The following is a 12,585-nucleotide window of genomic DNA, read 5'->3' as shown; positions in this document are numbered from 1 at the left end:
AGGTGTATGAGCTTGTGAAGGTGCTTGCTTTGGTGCATGAGGTCACAGGAGTGGTCTGGAAGTTCTGGAGGGAGGTGCTTTCTGAGCTTTGAGAATGGAGGTTTCTCATCAGAACCCAGGCCTGGGGAGGAAGGAAGAGAACCATCCACTGACCCCCAGAATATATGCACTCCCAGTGCCATAGGAACCTGTCTCCGACTTCTGACTGCTCCTTAGCTGCTCCTTAGCCAAATATGTGCAGGATGCAGGCACATCAAAAGCTGTGGCTCAGCCCCCTGGCTCCTCTGGCAAGTCTGGACTTTCTGATGCTGGAAGATGGAGTTTGTCACAAGGGAGACAGGACCCATTGGGAGACACAGCCACCATCCTCTACTCTGGCATCAGCAAAGTTGGCATCCACATGGGACAGGGTGCCCTCGAGCTGACAGCAGAAACAGGTGAACCATTGGGCTCAGATGCTTTGGAGCCTGTTGAAGGTGGCATCTTTGGGGTTAGGGCCTGTGAATCCCCCACTTTATCCCCTGGGGGACTGGGGAGAGCCACTCAGATCTAAAGAGCAGAAGCCACCAGTTCTGTTGTGGTGGAGGTGACTATGGTGGGGGGAAGGACAGGCTAGGAGAAATGGAGTTACCATTGGACCCAGCAATCCTGTTTGTAGGTATTTGTCCAAGAGAGTTATTTTTTACTTAATAACTTGTATACTGATGTTTTAGCTACTTTATTCCTATCTCTTAGAAAAAGGACCATTTGGGTTATACAATTTTTCTGGAATTCCTTTGGAATTCTTTTTTAGTGGTTGCTCTGAGAATAATACAGGTATCACAGTCTAAAAGAATTAATGTTTTACCCACCCAACTAAAATGTGGACACCTTACAGCCATAGGAATCATTTAAACCCCTCTTTGCTGAAGTGGTCTTCTGAGTTCCCAGTCTAGGGTATAACTTCTGCAAACATTTTGTATTTTTATAATTTTTCAAAATTCATTCATATATTTAACAATTTAACAGTTGGAAAAAAGTTATTCTTTCTCCCCAGATACTCACCATTCCTGATCCACATCTTTTATTCCTGAAGTTGAAAGCTTCCTCCTTGAATTATTTCCATTTAGCCTGAAGTTCCTTTCCCATCTTTGTAGAGCAAGTCATCAGGTGATGAATTCACTTGTTTTTCCATCCTCTCCTTCTGTCTTTATTTTGCCTTTAAACCTTAAGCAACTTTTGATGATTGCAGTATTCCTGGTTGAGGGTTTTTTCACTCTCTTGTGGCCTCTATATTTTCTGAAGAGAAATCAAAGGCCTTCAAATTGTTATTCTTCTACAAATAAATTGTCAAATTTTCTGACTCCTTTCAAGATGTTTTTCTTCATCTTTAGTTTTCAGCAGTTTGATTATGATGTATCAGGGTGAGATTTTGAGCCCCTTGGATCTCTCTTTCATAGAGTAGTGTTCAGTCATTTCTTCCCTTACCTTTTTATTGGCACCAGCCTCTTTCTGCTCAACCCAGTCTTTCAAATGAATATTAAAACTTTTAGTATTGTCCCACAGATCATGAGGCTCAAGTTTTGGATCAATTCTCTCTTTCTCACTCGCTCTCTTTTCTCAGATTATATAATTTCTACTCATCTAAATTCCATCTCACCAATTCATTCATCCCTTACTTGTCTTCTCTAATTGGGATTGCTCAATGAATTTTTTAAAATTTTCTATAACTTTATGTTTAGATCAAAAGTTGTCATTTACATCTTTTCTTTGTTTCTTTTTCTCTGCTGAGAACTCCTATCTTTCCACTCAATGAGAGAGAATGCCCTTTGATGGAGTTGGATGGAGATGTGACCTCTCTACACACGCCTTTTCTGTCAATTTCACTGAACCTGTGGTTGGGGCTGGGGTTGTTGTGTGCTCAGGAGGCTTGGGTCTCTGGACCATGTGCCAGCTGGGCCCTGAGCCTCAGCAGAGTAGCAATAGCTACTTTCCTGTTCATTGGACTTACCCAGGTCAGCTAAAAGGGAGGTGAAGCTAGCCAACCACCACACCAGGGTACCAAGAGAGTCTACAACTGCAAATGGGATAATACAGTCCATCAGCCATGTGGGCTGTAAGCCCCCTCTCAGTTTATACTTGGAGTGGACATTTGCCATCCCGGGGCCCACAAGATGGAGGAAGAGAGTATGGAATGGAGTGGATTTGCTGGTATTCTACTTTAGAACTATTGTGATTCTAGCATTGGAAGAAATTGTATCCTTTATGTCAATACAGTGGCAACAGGGGTTGCTGAGGGCAGGGAGATGGAAGAAGAGTTGTGATATGCAGATATTGGGACAGATGGAGGACATTGTATGTCCTGCCATGGCCCACTGGATGGACTGGGGGAGAGTGTAGGCTGTACAGTGTAAACTGCAGCCCTTGTGGCCTAGCAGTGCTCCAAAATGTTTACAGCAAATGCAGTGAATGTTCCATGCTGATGAAAGAGGTTGTTGATGTGGGAGGAGTAGGGGTGATGGGGAATAGTGTATTTGGGAGCCTCTTACATTTTTTAATGTAACACTTTGTCTGATCTATGCATCTTTAAAAACAAAAAGGAGAAAATAATTAAAGAGAATGTACCTTAATCTCATTGAGCATAGACAGAACAACCATTTTGTCTGATAAACCCTTCTGTGGTTAATTTAGAACAGTGTCTACTGATTGAGTTTTCGCTTAAGAATAGATGAGGTTTTCCTAGTTTTTTGTATATTACATAGGGTAAATTTGAGTGATATTTTGATAAGCGTGTTTACATTGTGAAACTATTTCAAGACTGTCTTGGCTAGCTTAGCCACTTAATGATTCCATGGGAATTTGAGGACCAGCTTTTCCATTTCTGTAAAAAAAAAGTCTACTCAATTTTGATTTTGAATTTAATCTGTAGTTTCCTTTGCGTAGTATTGACATCAGAACAATAGTTAGTGGATGAACAATGGACATCTTGCTATTTGATTAGGTTTTCAGTGTCACTCAGCAGTGTTTTCTAATTTCAGTATATAAATGCTTCACCTTTTGTTAAATTTTTAGATATTTTATTCGTTAGAGGCTATTTGATTGGAAGTTTTAAAAAGTTCCATTTAAGATTGTTCTATGCTGGATTATAGAAACAAAAATGACTTTGCATTGTGTATCTTGTATCTTTCAATTTTGCTGAATGCCTTTATTAGTGCCATTACTATTCTTGTGGATTCTTTGGGATTTTGTTTGTAAAAGATTAGGCCATCTGTGTTTATAGAAATAGCTTTACTTCTTCCTTTCCTTTTGGATGCCTTTCATTTCTTTTTCTTGCCTGATTGCTCTATCAAGCTTCAGTACAATGATGATTAGCAGTGATGAAAGTTCACTACCTTATCTTGTTCCTGATCTCAGGGAAAGACAGGTTGCTACAATTTATGTAGATGGCATGCAGCTGCTAATGGAGTTAAATGACTTCCACCAATGACCATCCACTCACTGAGCAGTAGAACACCCCCAGGGTACAGGAAGTCTGGGAGTGCATTTCTGAAGTCCTGGAATTTTAGCTAATTTTAGGAGGCCAACATTCTAATCATTTAAATGGCATCTCTCTTGTTAATGTGTATGTATTCAGGTGTTCATAATGAGATCATGATATGATATAGCTGAAACATTTTTATGTGGTCCTAAATTTTAATATTCTGTAAACCATTTTAAATGATGTTTTTTATTTGTAGAGGTTATTTCTAAAATAGTGCTTTTAATGTAGCAAGGACAGGTATTAAGGACAATCCTTGGGGACCATGGAAAATATATAGATTGCTTTGGGGGTTGTTGGTGTATGTGCCTGAGGATAGTAATAAAGCTACTTGGTGCTATATATGTAGTCCAGATATACATACCATTTTTCTTATGTGATTAGGAATCAAAACAATAGAAATTAAAATGTTATTTAAAAATGAATCACCATTGCTAAAGCCAAATACGTTTGAAAATAAATTAATTTAAAACTAAATAAAAATAATACTGAAATTTATGACTCAACTATAATGTATACAGAACAAAGAAAATTCAATATAAAATAAGTATAAGAAACCAAAATCTAATAATTGTGGAAATAAAGTGCATATAAATATATATGAACAAAGTGATTCAGAAATGAAATACATTTCAAGACATACAATAAAAAATACCCTTAAAGATAGTTGGTTCTGGAAATATATAGACCTTTATCTTTCAGGGAATGACTAGATTTTGGCAAAGTGGTTTTGGCTGTTCCACATCAAGACAAGAGCATACATTCAAAGGAGGTATTCACTAGTCAGATGCAGAAACAAATAGACAATAACAGGTACAATAGAGGTAATGATAGTGAAGACCCATATTTAAGAGTGGTAGAAGTACAGAACCCAGAAATATCGGGAAGAAAGCTGTTATATATATTTGTAATTTCAAAGAAAATTTGGACAGAGACAGATCTGTGTTGTTGGGAAAGCTATTTTGAATCTTGTTTCTATCTACAAATTTTTAAAAAATCATATGAAATACCAACAGAAAAAATATTGATATTATTTCCAGTACAGGTATAAGTGCAAAGTAAGGCTCTTCTTTTTGATGTACATTATGTAGTGAAATGTACTATCTCAAAAAGAAGGTAAAAGCATTGATGAAAGGAAACAGTATATGAGAGAACATCATCAATGAGATAGGGAAAAAAAACCCTCAAAAATGAGGGGACAGAAATCAGGGAAGAATAAGAAAAAAATGGGGAAAAAATCATTTCATGATTTACATATAAACTAGAAGAAACAGTGAAAAGGTAATACCTAAATAGAAAGAGAAGTTAAAAAGAAGAAATTGCTTAAAAGAAATTTAATATAATGTAAAAGATTTGAGAAAAAAATGTCAAAAGTTTAAGATCAGCATAGAAAGGCCAATATATGAATACTGCAGTGTTTGAATGAGAGACTAAAAGCAAATACTTGCAGCAATTATTAAAAATTATGACTCCATTTTTTCTAGAAAGACTTCTTTGAAGCTCCATAATAAAATTACACACTGAGCATTGATACAGAAGGTCTAAAGATAAGACAAATTTTAGTGAAATTACTGTGGTTTAAAGAAAACAAAACCATTTATTAGAGGAAAGCATGCGGCATTATGGAAAGAATATTAGAATCTCTTCAACATTTTTGAGAACAATATTTTGTGTTATGTGAAAATGGGGTAATGTCTTTGTGGAAGAAAATGTGACTCATGGTTTTATCCCCAGAAGACTGAAAAGAAAGTAAAAACGACAGTGAATTCGAAGGTATCCTGCTAGGCCAAGGGTGATGTTATTGCCATAATCCCTTCCAGGTGAGTAAACAGATTTCAGCAAATGAAACATCTGGAAGACATTGTCCTGAGGACAGAAGTTAAGCACTAAATTTTCAGTTACTTGTTCAACTATCAAACATTGAGGATTCTATGAGAGAGTAGTGACCTTGGTGGGAGCCAGGAGGGAGACCAAATTTTATAATTAATTTGGCTCTAACTTTGTTTAACATGCTGATCTAAATACATGTTTATTTTTTTTTGATAAATTAAGAAACACAAGTAGTAGGAGAAAATATTGATTAATATAGTAATATCTAACATTAAATGTAAAATGTTTCTCTAAAACTCAATCTAAATTTATCTAACTAAATTCTACCAAAATTTATTTGGGTATGGGTAGAAGAGAATAAGCACAGAGGCATCTCTAAACACCATATGATCTACAGCTCTTCTAAGCTCAGGCTGGGGCCTCCAGCTTAAGGCCTTTGTAGCTGTCAATGGTGGAATCTGCAATAAAAGCACAGGATATAGACTCACCGGGTACACAGAGACAGATGGAGGAGGGGTTTTGCTGGTGAATGTTGCAGGACTCAGAAGGTACAATAGACCCTGGAGAAGCAAAGTTGGCCACCGATACCTAGGAACCAGATCCAAATGGCACTGAAATCCTATTGCTGCTCTCGGCTTAAGGTATCGTCTGTGGCACAGTGTCTGTAAATGTCCAACTGAAGGGATTTACTCTGTTTGCTTTGATGGGTGCCCTTGAAGTGACTCTTCCCTGAAGAGTAAGTTTGAGTGTAGGGCTCCAGGAAGAAAAGGCAGAGTCTTATATATCTGACCAGGTGAGAAGCAGGACATCGGAAGGATAGGTATGGAAGTGATAACCCTGCTTCCCCAACCCCTGTCCCCTACACAGTCCAAGTCATGACTGCATCTTCACATTACTATTGGACAGGTTCCTTTTTCTCTCTAAAAACTAGTTTCATTTTAAAACACACCAAAACTTACGTGTGCTTTTTGGTTAAAAAACAGTTAGGCTCTAGTACTAAAATCGTAAGTTTTCTTACATTAGTATATTCCAACATGAAAACATTACAGAAGACACTCCTTTTAACAAGATGCTATAAGTATTATGTTTATCTTTAATTAATTATGAAAGTAAAAAATAAATAAAAGGAACATAAGTAACTTGCAATTCTACCCATTTCATTCATCCCAAGTGAGCTCTTCATTGACCATTCTTTCAGGTTTGTATGAATTATACATACCTAAAAAACTTCTCAAGAACCACAGCTTGAGGAAAGGTGGCATGAGCTGACCCAGGGATCTGAACAGGACCCAGCAGAGGCTGAGAACCCTCAGGGCTTGGGCAACTGCCAGTCAGGACTTAAATTTCCCCCTAAGATGGAAACTGGCCCAGAATACCTACCCTACCTGCCTGCAAGGGACCCCAGAGTGCCATTGTCCTTATTATGGATTGAATCAGGTCTGCCCATAAAGTCATGTTTTTGTCCTAACCTCCGCTCTTACAAATGTGAACTCATTTCTAAGAGCATACTAATGAATGTTAGTCCAACTTTAATCAGGGGGCCTTAATCTAATATGACTGGAGACCTTATCAGAAGAAAATTAGGCACATTCAGGCACAGGAGATAGGAGTCAGAGGGCCAAGAAATGGAGGCATAGGTTCAGTTATGGATTGCTGGCAAGCTGCCACCACCTTCAGAGAAAGCACAGTGCAGCCTAAACCATGATTTTGGACTTCTAATCTCCCAAACTGTGAGACAATCAATTCCTCTGTTTGAGCCAGCTGGTTACCAGTATTGATTAAAGCAGCCCTGGCAAACTAAGACAGCCTAATATACCCTTTTGCCAGAGACCTGAGTTAGTGGCATTTAGGTTCACTCCACCCTGTTCACCACACTCATTAATAAACAGGAGAGGCTTTTGTTGACTGTAAGTGGATTATGAGTGCAAACTTCACTTCAGCAGGGCTGAGGTGTTGAACTAATCCAGGGTCGATCTTCACAAAGAATGCAGTGTGAGTGCACATAAGGCTTAAAAGGGGCTAGTGCCCTCTCCTGCAAATTAAGAGCCTTTGGAGGCTGTGGCTTGTATAGAATGAGGTTTTGTTCCCTGAGAAGAGGTTGTGAGGATATACTCTACTTGCCTGTGCTTATTTTTGACCAGCCAGTTCTTGTCTCCACCTGCATGTTCACCCTCATTTGTGGCAACGCCAATGTTCTCCTTAGTTTTACTGATTTTCCTGAAGTGCCAAAGAGAAAGTTAGGAAAGAGATGTAATGTGTGTAACTTAATTCCCTTCCCCTTTTCATCCTATTCACTCCACATTCACATTTCCTTTTCCTCTTCATTTCTTCGGTGGCTTCTGGGTATTCCAGGAAAAGAGAAATTATGAAAAGAGACTCCTCCTTCACCTCAAACAGTGTACTAAGCTTGTAAGGAACAGAAAAAACTTGTTTGTCCAGAGATACCATTTGCAGGAACATACCTGTGAGGGGAGAGTCCAGCCCAGAACCAAGTTCACAAGTGCCCTCCAAAAGAGTGGCCCAAGGCACCTGACTCCCAGCCCAGCTCCCGCCCTGTTACATTCTGGTTTACTTGAGATTGTGCATGCTGCATAGTAGGTTTGGAAATGATGGAAATGCTAAAAAAGCAGTTGAGAAGGATGTAGAAAGTTGTTATAAACCTTCTCGAACCCATGGCCTCAACTTCCTAGATGAGATCAAATCCTTCAAGATGAGTATCATAAAAAGAGGAGAAGATGGGGGAGGTACAAAGAGAAGTTTATGAACAGGAATAGATGAAAAAAGACAGAAGACATGAATTACATGCAGATCGTCATCCCCGTGTCTGAATCATCTGACTTGATGAAGAATGCTTCTGAATGTACCATGGCAGAAAGCATGATGGGGCATCCTTGTAAAAGAAAAGGAAAATGTTAGGGTTGAGGGGAGAGCTTGAACCATTGTTGTTCTCACCTGGTTATGACCTTATCCCAGCACATAATTTTGTCCTTATGACAACATTGCATTCCTTGGGCCTCGATTGCTTCACCTTTACCATCTAAGTTTGTTCTAAGATCTCCACAATCCGTTTTCCAGTCCTCACATACTCTAAATGTAGGGAAGACTGTCCACCTTTTCCCTCTAAGAAGGCAATCGCTTTGTCCATGTCTTCCTGACCACGACATTATAGTATCTCTTACTATGATCTTACTGAAATATGAAAAGAACAAAGCAGATCTCTAAATATTTCCTTTACTTTCTGATTTCACACCCCTCTCCTCCATCTCCAATGCAGAAGGGGTAATGCAACTGCTCCCAGGAACTCTCTCCCATTGGGTACTTCCTTGAACATTGTTACCGACTTGGACTGTTACCGTCATCACTGCTGGTAGAGCCATACCTCCAATCCACAAGCCAATTGGAGGTATTGTTTAGGAACACAGATATCACCAAGAAATTTAATTGAGAGAATGGCACACTAGACCCTTCCTTTTCCAGTTGAGACCAGGCTGGCCACCCAAGATCACCTCAACTCTTTACCCTGGGTTCTCAGACCTTCCCTGAGCTCTGTGGAGTCAAGAGACCTTCAACAGGACATTGGAAACAGTATGCAAATGAAAGAGAAGTGGGGATGGAATTCTTTCTCAGCCTCTCACTCTCCCATTTTGCTGGACTGTTACTGCACAAGCCTCCAAGTTTATCACCCTGAAAGTTGGACTACTGTGGATGTGGTCTATGTTAGAAGAGTCCAGTGGGTTAGATGAGTTCAGCGGCAGACTCTGAGCAGCCTCCCAGGAGATGTTTTGTGAGGATGAGCATGTTCACTCTGCATTGTCTATATCATAGTTACTAACACACATGGCAATTGGGCTTTGGACAAATGGATGACATGTACTTGTGCTGCAGATGCCCTGGTGGTGTGGTGCTCAGTAACAAGAATTAAATATGACAAATGTTGCCAGATTCATCGTAGAAGATTAGAGATTGCCAGGCAGAAGAGGCATGATGAGATTGTGCTTTGGTATCAAACCACCTAATACCTCAGTGCCTAGTTTCCTGTTTGGTACTTTGCATTTCTGCAAAATTAATTCAGCTTCTAAGCCTCTCTTTTCTCCTATGTTAAAAACAACAGATATGGCTGCTTTTCTTTTATCATCGTCAATGAAAGTGCCATTAGGGGCAAGGAGAGTGCTCTACACAGGCTATACTATTCACTATTAAATGAATTCTTCCCATTAAATCCTAATGACAGGGATTTTGTAACACAGTATTTTCACTTGGAGTCCTTTGAACATTTTCCTGGGTTGTTATGGGATATTTTCCAGGTTTATTGAGGCATACTTGACTTACAATGAACTATATTATTTGAAGTATATAATTTGAAAATATGGACATACGTATATGTCCTTGAGGAAATTATTATGGAATTGCACAGGTAATTGTGCTGGTTATAGGAGAGAAATCTAGGAAGGCACACAGCAGACATAGGATCTCACACATGCACATTGGCAATCACATTCATTACACTGAGAATCACAGCACATACACACACAACACTCACATGAACACAAACCCATGCCATCTAAACAGAATCCAACTATTCAAGAAACATCACGCTAGTTCTTACCTGAAATATCCATTTGCTTCCCCATACCCAAATCCTTGTTCCTACCTGGGAGTTTTAGTCAGGGGGCTCTTGACTGAAGCCAGCAAGAAAGACCCACATTTCTTGTCATGTAGATTTTTTTCCTCAGCCCACCTACCATTGACACTTTCTTTTCAGGCCAGCTGCAATTACAGAAAAGAAAACACTGTAAGAATTATAAATTATTATGTAATGCTAACAGAAGGATTTTGTCCTCTTGGTGACTTTAGAATACCAGAGAGGAAAGAATGGTCAAACAAAGGAAAGCCAAAACCGGTGAGGGGACACCTGTGGAAAAGAAATGAGTTTTTCCTCATTGATGCAACTCTCAAATCCAATTTGGTTGCCAGTTAGAAAATTCTTAATCCAAGGTAAAAAATATTGCTCCTTAGGGTGGGCCTAATACCATATAGTTTATAAGTTGATGCTGCCTTTGTGATTTTACTCTTGAGACAGGAATCAGCTAGTAATAGACTCCCATTGAAGACATTGCCCAATAGTTTTGTGCATATCACCTATAACGTACATGGTCAGATTATCCCAACTGGATTAAAAAAGAAGGAAACCAAGAAAGCAACAGTTTGATCTCAGACAAAGAAAGGTGACCTCACCTTGGAATCAGATGGAGCTTACTCTACTGCTCTGGCATTCAGAAGCTCCTCCAACAGGCCCTCAGGGAACTAGGAGGACAGAGAATAACAGTCAGTAGCTTGGGGCTGTTTCTCCTGGATTACTAATGGTGCTTTGTTTATCTTGGGCAAGGGATTAGAGTATTGTGGAGGCAGTTTTCAACTAGTATAGAGTGAGCTGTTCAGGAGTGGAAAAAGCAAAATGGAGGAGCAGGAGAATAAAAGGAAGCAGTCCTTGGCTTTGTCATTAAAGACATTCCAAAGCAACATGAAATAGTCAATTTACAAAGGGTAGGAAAATACATGCTATTGTTCACTGATGAATTCTTATCACTTCTGCCTTTTAAAAAATAAGTCAAACTTTTATTTATGGATTTGTAGGGTAAAACCGCAGCTCATACCTCATGCATGCAAATATTTCATTTTAAAAATATTTCTCTTTCTATTTTGAGCCCCCATTTGGTGGCATATGGGAAACACAGTCTCAGGCTACTGCAGGTCTCCTTCTGTGTTTCCCCGGGGGCCAGGAGTTCCAGGAGACTTACAGGATATCAAAGCATCAGGCTGGAGCATCTACCTGTTTCCCTTGATCTTTACTTTTCAGTCTGTGTAGGCCAGTTCTGCATACTTGTCCCCAGTGTAAAGATTCATCAGGTCTGTCAGATGTCTCTCAACCCCTTCACTCCCCTCATTGCCGGGTAGAGGAAATCATCATAATATTTTAGTCTCCTATTATATGCTGGGTACTCAGAATTGTTTCAGGCCCCTTTGCATAGACAGGATCATATACGTAATTTGTGGGGCCTGGTTCAATATGAAAATGTGAGGCCCCTTGTTTAAAATGTATTAAGAATCTCAAGACGGCTACAAGCATTAAACCATGCACAGGGTCCTGTGTGACTGCAGAAGTCACATGTTTCCTGATGCTCAAACACCATGCTGGATGCCAAGAAAAGCATGATTCTTCCTCCTAAGACAAGCATAGGGCTCTGAGTTTTCAGTAACTGGATATTCTCACTCTCCTACCAGCCCTTATCCTGAGATGCAAGTGGCTGGTCCATAGGACATATTGCCCAAATTGTCTTCTTTCTCTCTTTCTCCCTCCACATAAACAAACATGGGTACTCCATCAAGTCTGGGAGTGTGCCAGCCTGCCTCTTTTCTATTCTCTATATCTTCTTCAAAGGGAAGAAAATTCTTTAAGCCCTGAGACCTTTAGAGCTTGTACTTTTAAACAAAGCAAAACAAAAAATGAGCAGCCTATGTTAACTCAAACCCCTTTTCTTTCAATACTATTCTGTCATTTGCTTTAAAAACCTCTTTTGAAATTCAAAAGCACTGTTTTGGTCTTTTTTCTCTCTTTTTGCCCATGGCATCCCTTTCTGGAGTGAGTAAGCCTATAAAGGCCAGATGCTAAAACAACTGCAAAAGAGCCAATGGGTAAGATAAAGGGGCAATAACATTGGGTCTTAATTTACTGATGAGAGGGTTAAGTATGTTGCCCAAGGTCATGCAACTAATTAAGTGGCAGAGGTGGGATTTCAGTTTATGTGGTTTAGTTCCAGAGTATGGAATCTTAATCAAAATGCTCTACTGCCTCTTTTAGTAAGCTCTGAGAAATGACAGCTTCATTATTGATTATAATGTAAAGTAGCAATAACAAAAAAGCTTCATTATTTACTGTGATGATAAAGTAGCAGAAACAAAAGGATATCCAGATCATTAAAACAAATATATTTAAGGTACAAGGAAGAAAAATTGGTTTAGCTTGACATTTATTAGCTCATCACCATCTTTAACAAATGATTAATACTAAAACAATAATAGAAAGTAGTTAATAATAATTGATAATATAGTTTCTCTCATTTGTATTTTTTGAAAGAAGTTGGGAGTTTACAAGAGAATCATGTGTAACATACAGAATCCCCATACAACACCTGGGGCGGTTTGATATTATTTATAAATTCCAGAAAGGGATATTGATT

The 12,585-nt window shown here is 39.1% G+C and overlaps 1 protein-coding gene across 3 annotated transcripts in view; it reads left to right on the top strand.

The window, feature by feature from the left end:
• Positions 1 to 12,585, top strand: part of LOC131274064 (protein IWS1 homolog) — a 132,882-nt gene that overhangs the window by 1,495 nt on the left and 118,802 nt on the right. The window contains exon 1 of one of the 3 annotated variants that reach the window (XM_058279070.2): positions 2 to 437. The exons of 1 other annotated variant lie outside the window; for it this stretch is intronic. In XM_058279070.2, the coding sequence (XP_058135053.1) occupies positions 401 to 437 (37 nt within the window). In that variant the 5' untranslated portion in view covers positions 2 to 400. Of the gene's footprint in view, position 1; positions 438 to 12,585 lie in introns of those variants that run through there. One more of the 3 variants, XM_058279069.2, reaches the window with a different exon arrangement.

This window comes from Dasypus novemcinctus, chromosome 17 (genome assembly GCF_030445035.2).
Source record: "Dasypus novemcinctus isolate mDasNov1 chromosome 17, mDasNov1.1.hap2, whole genome shotgun sequence".
Lineage (NCBI taxonomy): Eukaryota > Metazoa > Chordata > Mammalia > Cingulata > Dasypodidae > Dasypus > Dasypus novemcinctus.
The sequence above is the reverse complement of the archived record's forward strand: the minus strand, read 5'-3'. Positions and strand labels throughout refer to the sequence as shown.